This window comes from Microtus oregoni, unplaced genomic scaffold (assembly GCF_018167655.1).
Source record: "Microtus oregoni isolate MIOR12 unplaced genomic scaffold, Mior012 000010F_ref0000083, whole genome shotgun sequence".
Classification (NCBI taxonomy): Eukaryota; Metazoa; Chordata; class Mammalia; order Rodentia; family Cricetidae; genus Microtus; species Microtus oregoni.
The window spans coordinates 39,620,121-39,637,967 of NW_024543069.1; the positions used below are offsets into that span (position 1 = coordinate 39,620,121).

Sequence of the window (17,847 nt, forward strand, 5' to 3'; positions counted from 1 at the left end):
TTACCTTAAAATGATCAAAAACCTAAACGTAAGCGTTAAAACTACAGATTCTTTCTTTCTTTCTTTCTTTCTTTCTTCCTTTTTTTAAATTACAGATTCTTAAAAGACAGTGTTAGCTGAGCATACAAGTAAAGCAGGCACACAATTCAAGTACTTTAGGAGGCTGAGCAGGAGGCTCAGGAGTTCAAGGACAGTCAGGGCTACAGAACACCCTGTCTCAACAAAACTGATTGATTAAAATGTGCAAAGAGGAGATGCAGCCAGGAACCGTGGATTCAAGTCACGGTGAGTGAGAAGCCAGAGGACTAAAGCCCTCTCTCCCTGGGGCCATCCTGTTCCCCACGGATTTTCATGTGACAGAATGCGAATCTTGTTGGATATGCTCCAGAAGCTTCCTGTGCAAGCTTTGTCTCCCACCTGGGGCGGGAAGGAGCTGTCTCTTTTTCTGAGGTGATGGAGGCTCAGAACAGTGTAAACATGCCACTCACAACCTTCTGAGTAAGAGGATCAGTCACGTCATTTGGGAGAGTCCTCTCTTCCGCTGCTTCTTGTACACAAAATCTATTGGATGAAATGATTTCTGAGGTTATGTGTTGTGGACTAATTCTTTATACTGTATGAATATATGTTGCTGCGATTGGTTAATAAAGAAGCTGACTGGCCAATAGCTGTACAGGGTAAGGTTAGGCAGGAGAGCCAGACTAAGGACACTGGGAAGAAGGGAGGCATCAGAGAAGTTGCCAGAACCAGACACGGAGAGGAAACAGGAGGTGCAAGACGGAAGAGAGGTAACACCACATAGCCATAGCAGAATGTATATTAATATAAATGGGTTAATTTACATTATAAGAGCTAGCTGAGAGAAGCCTAAGCTAAAGACCAAGCTTCCATAATTAACAAGTTTCCATGTCATTACTTGTGAGCTGGTGGCCCAAAGGAAACCGTTGTGTGATATTTTGATTGTGTTCTGACAAATAAAGCTTGCTTAGTGTCAGAGGGTGGAGCCAGCCACTAGCTGACCACAATTAACCATAGAGGTTTGGAGGACTGTAGACAGAAAGGAGACAGGAAGTAGTAAGGTGGGGCTAAGAGAGAGGATTGCTGCCCTTTTTGGAGGAAGCAATGGAAGAGGTAGATGACGACTGGTGATGTCTCCCTCCTTCTCCCATCTTTCAGGTTCTTACCCCAATATCTGACTCTTGGTTTTTTTATTGATAAAGAATAATTAGATAAATGCATCAGGAAACGATGACTACAAGAGAAAGAGAGAGGTTGGACCCATCACAACACACTCCACATCCAATGAGCTTTGCATGTGGTCCAGCCACCGCCTTGCCTCCTTAACCCAGTAACAACACTCCCTCCTTGGGGCTACCCAGGGTAGCCTCCTCTTCTGGCTTGGGTCAAAAAGGTGCCAGGGTCATTTAGTGTTCAGGGGCCTAGGGGAGGATGAAGTCTGGAATTGTTTCCATCAGCCTGGCTGGAGCAGATAACAGCTGTTTTCTTGCTGGCACAAGGAGAGTCTGAAGCCAGGTGCAGTGGCCTACACCTTTAAACCCAGCCTTTGGGAGGCCAAGGCTGGTGGGTCTGTATGAATTTGAGACCATCCTGGTCTACATAGTTCCAGGACAGTTACACTAATTAGTCCTGAAATTCATTTCTGTGTTTAAGCTAAGGGTCTGGGTTTTTACCAGAGCCAAGATTCCCAGAAGATGGGGGACTCCCCAGGCTGCTGTGGTTGACAGGCCATGTCGCAGCTGACAGAATGCCTGCCTAGTGCCCCTTTATCTAAGTCAACATGGATAACTCTGTGCAGTACAAACTTCCATCACTCCTCCCCTTTCTTTGCTCTTTCTCTATTTTCCTTTCTTTCCCAGATGTTAAGTATCTATTTCCCAGCTGCCTGTGGTTGCACGATCTCTTGTGTTTGTGAAGCAGAGGTTGGAGGATCAGGAGTTTGAAGCCAGCCTGGGTTATAGGAGAGTCTCAGAACAGCCTGGGAGAAAATAAGAAGAAAGATGGTGGTCAGGAAATAAGAAGGGAGAGAAGAGGAAGGGGAAGGGGCTGAGGAAGAGGAGGGGTAAGAAAAGGAGAGGGTAGGATAAGGGAATTATGGGAAATATGCATAGAGTCCTGCCCTATCACTACAAGTAGAAATTTCAAAAATTACAATGAACAATCTTTCTATAGTGATTAGTCTTCAGTGAGGGGAAGCTCTGCTGCTCACTCTGGCTAGTTAACCTTTACAGCAGGGGAGTATTCCAGTGTTCGAAAGTAAGACCTCTACCACAATTTTTATGCCAAATTTGGAAGCAAGCTTTAGTGAATATCGGTCAGAATGACAGACACGGGCCAAGTCCACACCCAGGATTTACAGAGAATGGCGCTGAATTACATTAGTCAGGGGCTTTTAAAGGCAAAGCCCACAAGGCTCTGTCCTTCACACCTTCATCCAGTCAGGGACTAGCGTGCGTCCTGATACAAACACCCTGAGAGGTACCTCCCACCTACTTGTAGTCAGGCACGCCCTGCGCAGTTGGGCAACCAAGCCTATTTACTTGAACAACAGTCTCAGGATTCTAGGAAGTTGTCTGTCCTTTGCCAGCGCTGCTTACAGGTTAGAGGCATTTCTGTTGTACAGCTCTCTCAAGCACCGTAGCTTAAACCTAACGCCTAACATGAGCCCTCAGAGTAAGGTGGGCAATGGTGCTGGGACTTCTAAACTCAGAATATGGGAATACTTCAGACAGTTATGGTCCACAGAGGACTGAAAAGATTTCCCCAGTGGCCTTTCAAGCCTGCCATTAAAAGGCTCAAAAGATCTTGTATTAACCCCTCTACCATGGTTACTGCAGTCTCCTTAAAATGCTAAGCAGGAGGCTCACTAATGAATCCAAATGCATATTCATTGAACACAGGTGGGGACAAGGGGTTTGCAGCCTAGGCTGGCCTCCAACTTGGTGTGTAGTTGAGACTGTTCTTGAACTTTTGATCCTTCTGCCTCCACTTTACAAGTGGGATTACAGTCGTTTACCACCATGCCTGCTTTGGCAAGGTAGTTGAAAAGGTGCAAACAGCTTAAATACCATGGTTTAACTTATATTGTCATTTACAGTAAATGTAAGGTACCACTAGGACTTTAATAATATAAGGAATGTTTATATTATATTAACTTTAAAAAAAAGCTGCCACTTAATATGATAATCTGATTTTGAGAAAATATTTGTGCATGCATGAGCAGACACAGATCAAAATACACAGTTCAGGGATGTGGGACTTGGTAATTCTTTCATTCTTTATACTGTTCTATTGTCTACTATATAACTCACACCTGTGTAATCAGGAAAAACTCAAGCTATAATACACGTGTAGCAAAAGGTTGGGAGGATGGCGGTTAAATATTCCTGTAAAAATGTTGTCCTAGGGCTTTCAAGAGTTTACCCAGCTGCCCCTCTAAGGGGAAGGAGAAAAGGGGAGGCTTGAAAAAAGACCAAGAAAGAGTCCAGTTAATCATCTATGACAATGATGCATGACATCTAAATACTATGACGTAGGCGACTCCGTGGTGCACCCAGCAAGCTTTTCTTGTTTGTTTGTTTTGTTTGTTTAGTGATGCAGACAAAAGGATGTGTGTTTACTCTTGCCTGTAAAATGCTTTGGAATAAAACCGCTGCGTAGAAGACAGATCAGGCAAGTATGAGAAACTATAACTGACGGTTGTGGCATGGCGCCCCCTGTTGCCACCACTGGACTCACACTGAAGCCAACATCCGCGGCAGCATCTTTAAGAATTCAACAGTCTTGTAGCAATCACTCAAATCGATTCCCTATTCTGTGCCAGGCACTAAGTATACTAGAAGTGAATTGTGTCTGCAAATCCTTTCTTACTTTGTTCAGGTCACACTAACGTCTGTGAATGTTCATTTGTCTAAGCTGAGAACGCCTGCGGGTTATGAGGTCACTAAACTGAACCCCACAAACACTAACGTCTGTGAATATTCATTTGTCTAAGCTGAGAACGCCTGCGGGTTATGAGGTCACTAAACTGAAACCCACAAACACTAACGTCTGTGAATATTCATTTGTCTAAGCTGAGAACGCCTGTGGATTATGAGGTCACTAAACTGAACCCCACAAACACTAACGTCTGTGAATATTCATCTGTCTAAGCTGAGAACGCCTGTGGGTTATGAGGTCACTAAACTGAACCTCACAAACAAGCACTGTCTCTCCAGTACCGCACAGCTGGATTTCCCGTCATGGTGGGGACAGTCAGTAAAGACTGCCTGAGTAGCAGGTGACTGTCAGCAAGAACACAGTGTATGAGAGGGGGCAAGACACGGAACCGCAGCTGGGGCTTTGCAGGTGACCTTGGGAATAAGGTACCCTGACTCAATTTAGCCATTCACTTACAATTGGTTGAATGCCAGGTGCCTAAATTAAAAAACCAAGTAACACAGCTCCTTTTTTCTAATTGTCCTGATGTCTTTCCCTGGCATCAGATTAGGGGTTGGGGAGGCAGCTCAGTGGTGGAGGCCTGCAATTACATTACTTAAGTGTTTTTTTTTTTTTTTTAAAGCCAGACGTGGTGGCACATGCTCAATCCCAGCATTCAGAAGGCAGAGGCATGTAGTGGCATTTCATTTGTATTTTAATAAATAAAACTTGCCTCGGGATTGGGAAATTAAAACAGCCACACTGGCCAGCCTTGCAGACCAGGCAGTGATGACACACACCTTTAATCCCAGAAGCCACACTAGTTTATCATAGAAACCAGGTGGCAGTGCTGCACGCATTTAATCCCAGAACTCGAGAGGATTATAAAACGGGAGGAGACAGCTCTCAGTCCCATTTTGAGATTCCTGGAGGCAGGATCATCATTTTCAGACTGAGGTCGAGGTAAGAGCCAATGCTGGCCATTTTGGTTTTCTGACCTTCAGGTTGAACTCCAAATTCTGTCTCTTAGTTTTTATTAATCGTGCTTCAGAAGCAGATTGAGAATTCGAAGCCAGCCTGATCTATAAAGCAAGTTTCACGACAGCTAGGACTGTTACACAGAGAAACTGTCTCAAAAAAACAAAACAGTTTTGTTTTTTACATATTTTATTCTCTTGTGTACGAGTGTTTCCCTGGACGTATGTCTGAGCATTACGTGTGTTTGTACTGCACATGACGGTCAGAATGCAGCGTCTGATTACCTAGAACTGAATTCATAGGCAGTTGTGAGCCTCATGTGGGTCCTGGGAATTGAATCTGGGTCTCCTAGTAGAGATTTTTAACAGCAGAGCCTTCTTTCCATCCCCTGGAGTCCATTCTTAACACCGAGGGAGGGGAAACACTCAGTCACACTCTAGACTGTTTGTAAGGACGAGGGCTCAAACCTCAGTTCTCACCCTGACAAGCACAGACCACTACTGAACTCTTCCTCCAGTCCAAGGGATAATTCAAAAACTATGTTCACAATTATGTTCATTTAATTTTTTTCTTTTTCTTTTCTTTCTTTTTTTTTATTTTGGTTTTCGAGACAGGCTTTCTCTGTGTAACAGCTCTGGCCGTCCTGGAACTAACTCTTGTAGACTGGGCGTAGACCAGCCCGGCCTCGAACTCACAAAGATCCACCTGTCTCTGCCTCCCGAGTGCTGGGATTAAAGGCGTGCGCCACCACCGCCTGGCACGTTCATTTAATTTAATTCTTTTCCATCAGCTCATTGACTGTGAAGGTCCGAAAAGTATTTAAAAGATGAAATCCAATCCTTTGTATAGCCTCAGTTCACTCCACCAAGACTTCTCTTTTAGGATTTATTTGCATTTAGGTGTGTGTGTTGTGTGCATCTGCGGGGGCATCAGAACCCCGCAGTTGGAATTACAGTACAGGCGGTTGTGAGTGACCATGTGGGTGCTTTTTCTGTTAGAGGAATAATACTCTTATATACTCTTGCTTAGCCGCTGGGCCATTTTCTTCAGCCTCTCTCACCCCACCTCCAATCCCCAAGGCCTCTCGAATCTAGGGTGTGGCCTGAGGACAAGCCTCGAAACGTGTCGCCTTTTCCCGGACCTGTACTTATCTAGCCCGGATGCTCTTTGTTAGGGCTTGAGTGCCACCACCACGCGGTGTGTGTGACGTCAGGCTGCAGAGATACTTCCAGGTGAAACGCTAATGATCGTGGAGCCCCGCGGATTGATCACAGCCGGCCTTCAGGGCCCCGCCGTGTAGGAGAACACGGAGCACAGTGGGGTGGAGGGGGGGAAGGGAGGGACACGGTGGGGAGACGCCCGCAGGGGGCGCTGGGCCTCGCAGGGCCGCTAGCCTCTCCCAGCCCGCGTCCTGTTATCAGGCCCCGCCCACAGCACGAAACCACGCCCGCCTCGCTCTCAGACCACGCCCTCAGCCTGGGGTTCAGGGGTTTCTCCACCCCCCGCCCTCGCGGCCTGCAGCGGCGCCTGCGCGGAGCGACGGGGTGAGTGCAGCCGGGCCTGGCGGGCAGGGCCGGGAGGGCGCGCGCGGCAGGGGAGGGCGTGGGCGATCTCCCGGCAGCCACCTCCGTACCATCACCCGGGCGGGCCTCGGCGGAGCTGCGCTGCTGCGTGAGGTGAGGGCCGGCCTGCCGGGGCCTGTGCGCCGAGCAAGGGCCGCGGGGCGAGCGGGGCCTACCCAGCTTGGTGTTGGTCGGCGGCCGTGGCTCGGGTGGACTCCGCGGCGTGAAGGCCCACGTCGGCCTGCAGGAGGCCGCTCCTCTCCAGCGGGGACCCGGCCCTGCATCTTCAGGGACAGCGGGTCTCGGGAAAGGCCAAATGGGGCTAGCATTCTCCGAAAGCCGCTTCAATTCCTGTTATTTGTGACAAGGTCTTGTGTAGCCCAGGCTGGACTTAGAGGCGTGAGCCACAACGCCGAGCTTCAATCAGAATGTGAAAATTCTCTTTTTATGCTTGAAATTATGTGTGTTTATTGTGTGCATGCATGCACACGTGTGGCACAGCGTAAGTGTAGAGGTCAAAGGACAACTTTCAAGAAGTCTGTTCTTTTACCATGTGGGTTCCGGGAATCACTCAGGTTAGGCTTGCCGATAAGCGCGTTCTGAGCCATCACGCCGGTCCTGAAAATACTTACTTTTATGGTAGTGAAAACTAAAAGTAATTTAAACGTCTTGAAAACGCAACGACCCTGTGTTGGAGTTGGAGAGAACAGCCAATTGGAGCAGGCTCATGATTGCCTGTAACTCCATCTCCAGGAGATTCAACACCCTCTTGTACCGCACAATACACGCACACACACGAAAACAAGGTTTTTAAAAAATCCATCTTTGCATTGTGTAGAGACACTAGAGTTGCATGAAGTCTTTGAAAAGGGAAGCACTAGTAAGATGTCAGGTGCCAAGATGCCTACGTGTGGTTACCCGTTTATTTTGTTTTTAGGAGATAGTCTTTCCTTACCTCAGCCTCCTGAGTGCTGGGATGCCAGCTGTTAGCCCCTGAGCTCTGCTGTTGACATGGAAGATGATTTTTTAAGTTTTTCGAGACAGGGTTTCTTTGTGTAGCCCCAGCTATCCTGGAACTTGAGATCCGAAGACTAGACTGGCCTTGAATTCAGAGATCCACCTGCCTTTGCCTCCCAAGTGCTGCGATTAAAGGCATGTGCCACCATGGCCCAGCTATCGAGGAGGATTTTTAAAATAAGATTTCACATATTGTGCTCCCAGATTTTTAGGGATGTACACGTAGGCTGCCAGCCAGACCGCTCTTTGCCTGAGAATGGGGTTGGGGCTTTTTAAAGTGGGACTTTTTCTTTCATGTTTTCTCAGAAATGAAGACACAGCCAGGAGTGGTGGTGCATACCTTTGATCCCTGCACTCTGGTGAAGGCAGAGGCAGACCTTTGAGTTCAAACAAACAAACAAACAAACAAATACCTCAAATATAGATTAAATTCAGAATTAACATATGACCACATCCCATCTGTTCCTTCTTTTTTGAAACACAATGTACTCCTGACTGGTGCTGGAACTCATTATGTAGACCAGGTTGACCAAGAAATCAAAGATCTCTTGTCTCTGCCTCCTGAGGGCTGGGAATAAAGCTATGCACCACCACACTCAGCAAAGTAGAGGGGTTTTGTTTGTTTTTTGGGGGTGGTTCTTCCGCCTACCCCAGACAAGGTTGTCTGTGGGTGCAGCCCTGGCTGTCCTGAAACCTGTTCTGTAGATCAGCTGTCCTCAAATTCACAAGAGATCCGCCTGGCTTTTTTTTTTTTTTTAAGCACTACATTATAAACTGTGGATACATCATCAAAATTTGACTTTTTCTGAGTAAATAGATTTTAGGTGGTTTGATTTTAAATGTCCTGGTTTTCTACAGTGACGTGTGTATAGTTGGGGGCAGAGGTAAGTTTCAGGTGATTCACAATCTTTTTGATAGGAGAATTAGGGAGCACAAGTTTATCTGATTTATATTATTTGATTAAGAAGCTAAATTTCCTTTAATCCCAGCACTCGGGAGGCAGAGGCAGGCGGATCTCTGTGAGTTCGAGACCAGCCTGGTCTACAAGAGCTAGTTCCAGGACAGGCTCCAAAACCACAGAGAAACCCTGTCTCGAAAAACCAAAAAAAAAAAAAAAAAAAAAAAAAAAAAAAAAAGAAGCTAAATTTCTGGAGCTGGCAAGATGGCTCCGTGAGTAAAGGCGCCTGATGACCTGAGTTCAATCCCCTGGACACCCCACCCCTGTGCTGTGGCAGTTTGCATGTGTGCATGCTCCGAATGTCTTTATGAAGGCACTTGCATACAGAAAGCCCATACTGTTTGCTGATGTGAAGCTTGATTAGCAGGTTTGGTTGTGAGTGGTCTTAATTCAGCCTTTGGTGGTGTTCGGTCCTAAGTAGAAGTCAGACTCTCACCTGTCTTCTCTCTCTCTCCAGGCCAAATCCAACTTGCTATTTTAAATCATTGTATTTTCATGCTTGGTTTCCCTTTTGTGTTCTGAACAATCTGAAATATCCTCTTGACATATTAGTTAATATATATTAAGATATGGGCTACAAGAAACCCTGTCTCTAAAAACCAAAGATTGCTGTTTATGGTGAGGCATTTTGTATATGTACCTAATGTTTCTAGCCTGGTCTACAAAGGGAGTTCCAGGACAGGCTCCAAAGCCACAGAGAAACCCTGTCTCGAAAAACAAAACAAACAAACAAACAAACAAAAAAAAAGAATATGGCTGTCAGTTTTCCAGGTATCGCTTCCCCCCTCCAACCTGTGGCTAAGAACGTGAGGCAAGATGAACAAACTTGCTGGTGGCGGTATGGAGCAGTGAGAGTCCACACACACAGAGTTAATTGACACCAGCAGTCCAAAGACAAGTGTTCCATCTTTGGTCCTGCTATGTCATAATGGACTTTATCGGAGTTGGTTTCTTCATTGCTTAAAATGAGGTGAGTTTGATAGGGAACCCTTCTGTGTTCCTCATGGGACTGTTGGGAAGATGACATAAGTAAGAAGAATGTGCTTCTTACCTGGGAACTGCCACCTTATTGTGTGATCATGTGACATTGCAGCACAGTGACTAACCTAGTCTGTGCCCCTCGGGCAATGATTCCAGCGGCTAGGACAAGGCCACCATAGATGGAGTCTTAGGACTAGACAGGGCTCCATAGGCGCTATCTCAAGAAACTAACCGGGAAGAAGTGGAGAGAGAAAAGCTGCATTCAGGGTGCTCCCTCCCTGCACCAGTGGACAGATGTTAAGCTGAGATGGGAGAAGGAGCTTGGATATTTTGTCATTTTTCTTGTTTTTTTTCTAGACGGGGTTTCTCTGTGTAATAGCTCTGGCTGGCCTTGAACTCAGAGAGAGCCATCTGCTTATGCTTCTTAGTGCTGGGATTAAAAGTGTGGACTACCACAACCAGCCATTTGTGACTGACTTCCTTCCTTCCTTCCTTCCTTCCTTCTTCCTTCCTTCCTTCCTTCTTTTTATTTTTTTTTATTTTGTTTTTCTGTTTTTTGAGACAGGGTTTCTCTGTAGCTTTGGAACTTGTCCTGAAACTCACTCTGTAGACCAGGCTAGCCTCGAACTCACAGAGATCCACCCGCCTCTGTCTCCTGAGTGCTGGGATTAAAGGCATGCGCCACCACCACCTGGCCATTTGTGATTTTTCTAATGTCTGAATAAATTAATGTAGACTTACACTGTGATTTTGATGTCAAGATACAGCTGTGGCTATAAATATAAAAATTTTAAAAGAAATATGAAAATTTTACATATAATTGGGTATTTAGCTAGGCGGGGAAGGCAGAGGCAGGTGGATCTCTGAGTTCGAGGCCAACCTGGAATATAAGAGCTAGTTCCAGGACAGGCTCCAAAGCTACAGAGAAACCCTGTCTCAACCCCCCCCCCAAACAAAAATTGGGTATTTATCAGTATATACAATTGTTAAGAGTTTAGAAAGCATAAATATTATGTCCGAGTTCATTCTTTCTGTGGCTAATTTAAGATGTGGAAGCATTTTATCCATGAGCTACGGCTCATTCAGTGGTGCTATTGCTTATATGACTGCTGGTCTCTTTTACTTTTAGGTATTTTTTGCCATCTGTGGAAATTTGCCTGTAATTCATTTTCCTTGCTGTAGTATTGATAATTATACCAAGTAAGTGGAATACAGCCGAACTAATTAGTAAATTTTCTGGAATTTAGTTGTTTGGTGGCAGCCACACTTCTCAGTAGAATGTTGAATGTGACATCATAATCATTATTAAGTAAGATTTTTTTTCTTTCTTGAAAATTACTTATATTCCAAGATTCTGTATAACACATTTTTTTTTTTCTGGAAGCCATTGTGTTAATAGACTCACAGCTATATTTTAAAAAGAAAGATATCCATGTTTAACTTGAAGTCTGTAGAAATGTTGTATGCCCAAAGATATAATGGGTTGTGGGGGGGGGTATGTGTGTCGGGGAGGCAGTGGTGTGTTTATTTGATTGACAGGGTCTCGCTTTGTAACCATGGCTGGTCTAGAACTCTTTTTGTAGACCAGTATAGTCTCAGACTCTGCCTGTCTCAGCCTCCTGAATGCTGGGACTAAAAGGTGCATGTTGCTTTGTTTTATGAGACAGGGTCTCATAGTCTAGGCTTATCTGGGAGGCTCTCTATAATTTTCAATAGAGAGAGGCATTGTGCAGTGTTGTTCTTGTGATACCTATTTTCATGTTCCACACAGATTTCTTTTTTTTTCTTTTCTTTTTTTTTTTTCGAGACAGGGTTTCTCTGTGGCTTTGGAGCCTGTCCTGGAACTAGCTCTGTAGACCAGGCTGGCCTCGAACTCACAGAGATCCGCCTGCCTCTGCCTCCCAAGTGCTGGGATTAAAGGCGTGTGCCACCATCGCCCGGCTCCACACAGATTTCTTTATAAAATATTTTATATGTATGGATGTCTTGCACCACATACATTCTTGGTACCCTTGGAGGCCCACAGGAGGGAGTCAGAGTCCCTGAGATTCAAATTACAGATAGTAGTGAGCTGCCACATGGGTGCTGGGAATTGAACCCAGGTCCTCTGGAAGAGTAGCCAGTCTTCTTAGAAAACTGCTGAGCCATTTCTCCACCCCACCCCCATTTCTTATTGCTAATAAATTCTTTGGCTCATAAGAATTTATACAATAATAACTAGTTATTGTACCATGTCTGTGAATGTTTTTCATTTTTTAGATTGAAAAGATATGAATGAATATCCTAAAAAAAGAAAAAGGAAGACTTTACACCCTTCTCGTTATTCAGGTTAGTGTATAATTATTATTTTCAAAAGAGTAATGGATTAATTTCTGCGTAGTTGTTATTCCCATCTAGTTTTGCATAAATGATAAGGTGCTGTTTGGACCATTTTCTCGTATGTCTCCTAGATGGAGTGCTACAGGATGCGTTACCACTTGACATTTTAGAGTTCCCAGCTTACTCCTCATGTATCATCAGAGTCAGAACTGTGCTTAAGGTGCAGCAATAACTTCAGCAGGAAATATTGAGGGAAAAAGCTTTATCTTGAACACTTTTTGGAACTGTGACCTTTATTTTATGTGTCTTGAGTGTTTATCTGCATGTGTATGTGGTACCATGTGCATGCCTGTTGCCTATGGAAATCAGAAGAGGGTGTTAGATCCCCTGGAAGTACATGATGGTTGTGAACCATCATGGAGGAGCTAGAACTGAACCCAGGTCCTCTGCAAAAGAAACCCAAGTGCTCTTCTTAATCACTGAGCCATCTCTACCTCCCCAATTTTTATCTTGATTGTGTAATTTGTGACAGAGGTTGGCTCTGCTCTGTTAACATAAGAGGTCTGGGCTGGGGGTATAGCTCAGTGTATAGAATGCTTGCCTTGCATACATGAAGCCCTGGTTTCGCCTCATCCCATCACTTGAGAGATGGAGGCAGGACAGATCCAGAGTGAGGTCAGCTTGGGCTGCATGAGATCCAATCTCAAAAAAAGGAAAACGAGGCTGCTAGTGGTGTATGCCTTTAAGCCTAGCACTCCAGGCCAGCCTGGTCTATAGAGCAGAGTTCCATGACAGCCAAGGTCACACAAAGAAATCCTGTCATAAAAAGCAAAGAAGATCATCTTTGTGACCATCTCTAGCACACATACTTGAGACAGCATACCCATTAGCTTGCTCCTTGCACATGTCCTTTGTGAGGAAAGTGAGCTTGGTTTATTGTGTATTTATTGGTGCTTACCAGGCAATGTTTGGAGTGACTGATATTCAGAAGCCCTCTCTGCTCCTGAGACTAGTTCTCCTCATGTATTATGCTTTCTTGGCACTTACGTGGCATGGCATGCCTTCTTAGTAGTTCACAGTACCTAATTCACTGTTTTAATCCTTAACACAGCATTTATTATATATGTATATTTTGTGAGATTCAAACTTTAGGCAAATGTTTCAAGGTACATTTATTTTTATGTGTATGAGTGTTTTGACATTTATGTATGTGCACCATAAGCCTAGTGCTGGTGGAGGCTCGAAGGTGTTAGATCCCCTGGAACTGAGTTACAGACAGTTGTGAGCCACCATGTGGGTGCTGTAAACTGAACCTAGCAACAGAGTATCTGAGCCATCTCTCCACCCTGTTTCTAAAGGTTTCAGTTATATCTTATTTAAACTCATTATAGAATTAAAGCCTTGCTGATCCACCTTAGCCTCTGTGTTCCTGACACCATAGGTGTGCAGCAGTCACTCAGCTTCTTTTTTTTTTTTTTTTTTTTAGTTTTTCGAGACAGGGTTTCTCTGTGGCTTTGGAGCCTGTCCTAGACCAGGCTGGCCTCGAACTCAGTTACTCAGCTTCTTAAGCGTTACTACAGTTTAGTTTATGGCTCTTTTTTAAAGCCAAACGCCAGTGTCTGATCTAAAGTGTAAAACTGAGGAACACGCTACATTTTTCCTATTGAAACTCGTTAAAATAATGAAAATACAGGCTAGGGCTATAGGTGGAGGGCTTGCCTGGTATGTGTAAGGTGCTGGGTTCAGTCTTTAACATAGGGGGGAAGTAGACAAAAAAATATGTCAGACTAGCTCATGCATCTGTGTACTATGCTGGGAATTGTCTTCATTTTGTTTTACATTCAGATTCTTCTGGAATAAGCAGAATCACAGATGGAGTCAGTGGAATCTTTTCTGATCATTGTTACAGTGTCTGCTCTATGAGACAGCCTGACTTAAAATACTTTGACAACAAAGGTAAGTCCCATATCTTCCAGAGTACTCAGTATAACTCGCTTTGACAGGACCTAGGGATGCCCCCCATGGATGAGCCTCTGCCTCTGTGTGGAAGAACTGACTCCTCTGTGGTACTGCAAAAAACAAAAGCCAAGCAACAAGGCTGCCTTTGCATGTTTTCCCTTCAGGATTATCTGAAACGGTAGTTTGAAATGTGGGCTTATAGTTCCAAGGCAGGCAAAGATTTTAATTGTTATAATATCAGAAAAAAAGTAGTTTTTTAAATAAGTAACTTTCTTTTTTTTTTTTTGGGTTTTTCTGTGGCTTTGGTGCCTGTCCTAGAACTAGCTCTTGTAGACCAGGCTGGTCTCGAATTCACAGAGATCCGCCTGCCTCTGCTTCCCGAGTGCTGGGAAGTAACTTTCATTTTTAAGCAAACTCTTAATTTCTTTTATTTGGCTAAGAGTTGATCCAAAGCCAGAGTGACCTAGAATTGGATGTTGGCAGTCAAGTGTCTTCTCTCAGTCTGGAGTGCTGAGAGAAGGGAAGGGTCAAGAGCAGCTGTTAGGTATTTTTCAGTCTCAAATTCTCTGTTGCCCCCTCTTCTCTAGAGCATTGGTAAATGATAAGAACATGTATACTTTTCTTTCTCTGCACCCACTGCTGCTCCTTATCTGTGTGAGCCCACACCTGGCTCAGTAGACTCTCATGCTCACACACAGAGGTGCTCACGGATCTGCATCTGCATCCGTGACAGTTAATAGAACTGTTTTAGGCAGTTGTGAGGCCTAAAAGAAGCAAATAGTAGCAGTGAGCATATTTTATGTTCAGGTCTTGGTTTAAAATACCAATGAACTAAAGCCCCTATAGCCATGGCTGGCTCCAGATCTGGGGAGGAGATGGACAGGATGAGTTTGGAGCATCTTGTAGCGCTGGGAAATAGGAAGTATTAAAAAACAACAACACACAGTACGGATGAGCTGAAGGCGCTCTTGAGGGCCTAGGTGGAGCTCAGGTGACAGTGCTTGTCTAGCGCACATGAGCCCCTGGCTTCCACCCCAGCATTGAAGACAAAGGAAAGCTTCCAATAGCCAAAGCTGAAAATAATTTGAGAAACATGAATCTATACTGCCATAAATGATCGTGCATAAATAGGGGTAGAAGAGAAAAATTGCCTGCACAAAAGAAACCCTTCCACTGTTTTTTTTCAAGACAGATTTCCCTGTGTAGCCACAACTATCCTGGAGCTCTGTAGACCAGGCTGGCCTCAAACTTAGAGATCTGCCTGCTTCTGCCTCCTGAGTGCTGGGATTAAAGGTGTGAACCATAACCACCTGCATGAATTCCTCCCTTAAGGAGATGGAACCCAACTTTCCACCTCTTGGTGTAGGCATCACAGTGACGTTCAGAGAGGAGAGTAGGGGAGGACAGAAACCAGGTGGCACACTGGCCAGGTCAGGAGGGTAGCTCAGCAGTTAGTGTGCATTCTGGGAGGGATGGCAGGTAGGGCTGCCTTCTAGGATCTCGCAATTCCAATCTAATCATGAGAAAAAGAAACAGATAAGTTCCATTAGTACAGCATTCTACAAAATGGCTAACAATAGTCCTTGGGACAGTCAATTTTCAGTCACCTAGAAAGACATGACTAAAAGTATGTGGGATCCAAAAGGACATTGGGTAAAAACAAAGTAAGTCTGGATGAAGTATGGGCTTCAGTCAGTAATAATATATCACTATCAGTGGCCATATACCAATCATTAATTGTAACAAATGCCCCATACTAGTGTAAAGAATTAATAGTGGGAGCCAGGCGGTGGTGGCGCACGCCTTTAATCCCAGCACTCGGGAGGCAGAGGCAGGTGGATCTCTGTGAGTTCGAGACCAGCCTGGTCTACAAGAGCTAGTTCCAGGACAGGCTCCAAAGCTACAGAGAAACCCTGTCTCGAAAAACAAAAACAAAAAAAAAAAAAAAAAAGAATTAATAGTGGAAATGTTGTGATATGTTAGGAGTACTTTATACTGTTTTCATGATTTTCCCCCTAAGTTTTTCTTTTAAAAAATAGTCTATTAAAACGCACACACATATACTGCTGTCCAGTTTTCTCTGTTGACCCTCAGATCATGCTAACTTGGAGGGAACGAGGTTGAACTAAAGGAATAGTGACTCATTCTTACTCCTTAGGAAGTTCAGAGTGTATTCCAGTAAGTTGGGCATATAAACAAAGGCAGTGGGCCGGGCGGTGGTGGCGCACACCTTTAATCCCAGCACTTGGGAGGCAGAGGCAGGTGGATCTCTGTGAGTTCGAGGCCACAGGAACCAAAAGCTACGGAGAAACCCTGTCTCAAAAAATAAATAAATAAATAAACAAAGGCAGTGGATTATTCTGGTATATTCTTAGTGTCTATAGGGATCTGTAAAGTGTAATAGGCAATATGTCCTTTCATGGCTAAGTCTGTTGTTCCTATTGGTGTTAAGTATTTTGTGATGGTTAATGCTTTGATATAAAATGTTTTTCCAAATTCTTTTTACAGATGATGATTCTGATCCTGAGACATCAAATGACTTGCCCAAATTTACAGACGGAACCAAGGCCAGAAACAGGAATCAGAACTACCTTGTTCCCAGCCCCGTGCTTAGAATTCTAGACCACACTGTCTTTTCCACAGGTTAGAGGAACTCATTACCCAATAGCATTTAATGTATTTTGTACAGAGCAGGTAAAAGCAGTGCATGCCGTAACTACTGTTCACACAGCTGTTTCTAATGGGACTTAGTACAGTGCTGCAGTACTGGGACAGATGGTTCCGAAGGGCTTAGTGCAGTGGGGCAGCAGTGGACCACGGTATCTAATGGTGTGTACTATGGACAGTACTACATAGGATGATTCTCTAATAGGGCTTATGTAGTACAGTACTATAACAGCGGGCTTCCTCTGTTTCAGAAAAGTCTGCTGATGTGGAAATCTGTGATGAAGAATGTGATTCACCCGAGTCTGTGCCTCAGCACACACAAGAGGAGAGCCCTATAGAGGTTCATACCTCAGAAGATGTCCCAATTGCTGTAGAAGTTCATGCTATTTCTGAAGATTATGATATAGAAACAGAGAACAATTCCTCCGAGAGCCTCCAAGAGCAGACTGATGAAGAGCCACCAGCTAAACTCTGTAAAATACTTGACAAGAGCCAAGCTTTGAATGTGACTGCCCAACAGAAGTGGCCTTTACTGCGAGCCAACAGCAGTGGCCTCCACAAGTGTGAACTTTGTGAGTTCAACAGTAAGTACTTTTCCGACCTAAAGCAGCATATGATCCTGAAACACAAGCGCACTGACTCGAATGTGTGTCGAGTGTGTAAGGAAAGCTTTTCCACTAATATGCTTCTCATTGAGCACGCCAAACTTCATGAAGAAGACCCCTACATCTGTAAGTACTGTGACTATAAGACAGTGATCTTTGAGAACCTCAGCCAGCACATTGCGGACACCCACTTCAGCGACCACCTTTACTGGTGCGAGCAGTGTGACGTGCAGTTCTCCTCCAGCAGTGAGCTCTACCTGCACTTCCAGGAGCACAGCCGCGATGAACAGTACCTGTGCCAGTTCTGTGAGCACGAGACAGGTGACCCTGAGGACCTGCACAGCCACGTGGTCAATGAGCATGCCCGAAGACTGATAGAGCTGAGTGACAAGTGCAGCGGTGGTGGGCACGGGCAGTGCAGCCTGTTAAGCAAGATCACCTTTGACAAATGCAAGAACTTCTTTGTGTGTCAAGTATGTGGATTTCGTAGCAGACTTCACACAAACGTGAACAGACATGTTGCTATCGAGCATACTAAAATCTTCCCCCACGTTTGTGATGACTGTGGGAAGGGCTTTTCCAGCATGTTAGAATATTGCAAGCATCTAAATTCACATTTATCTGAAGGGATTTATTTATGCCAATATTGTGAATATTCAACAGGACAAATTGAAGATCTTAAAATTCATCTTGACTTCAAGCATTCGGCTGACTTGCCTCATAAATGCAGTGACTGCCTGATGAGGTTTGGGAATGAAAGGGAATTAATCAGTCACCTTCCAATCCATGAGACTACCTGACTGTTAACTTTACATAATGTTTATGTAAAATAATTTTTTTTTAATATTAAAATGGGTGATCTGAA

The 17,847-nt window shown here is 44.6% G+C and overlaps 1 protein-coding gene across 2 annotated transcripts; it reads left to right on the forward strand.

Moving 5' to 3' along the window:
• The first annotated feature begins 6,466 nt into the window (after positions 1-6,466).
• On the forward strand, positions 6,467-17,847 carry Znf639 (zinc finger protein 639). Of its 2 annotated transcripts, none has more exons than XM_041658881.1 (7): positions 6,467-6,590; positions 9,215-9,421; positions 10,562-10,632; positions 11,692-11,760; positions 13,597-13,707; positions 16,219-16,353; positions 16,629-17,847. In XM_041658881.1, the coding sequence occupies exons 4-7, from the start codon at positions 11,703-11,705 to the stop codon at positions 17,780-17,782; spliced, it is 1,458 nt and encodes a 485-aa protein (XP_041514815.1). In that variant the 5' UTR covers positions 6,467-6,590; positions 9,215-9,421; positions 10,562-10,632; positions 11,692-11,702; the 3' UTR covers positions 17,783-17,847. The 2 variants fall into 2 exon arrangements, with proteins under 2 accessions (XP_041514815.1, XP_041514817.1); XM_041658883.1 differs by having other exon boundaries at positions 6,468-6,590; positions 9,223-9,421.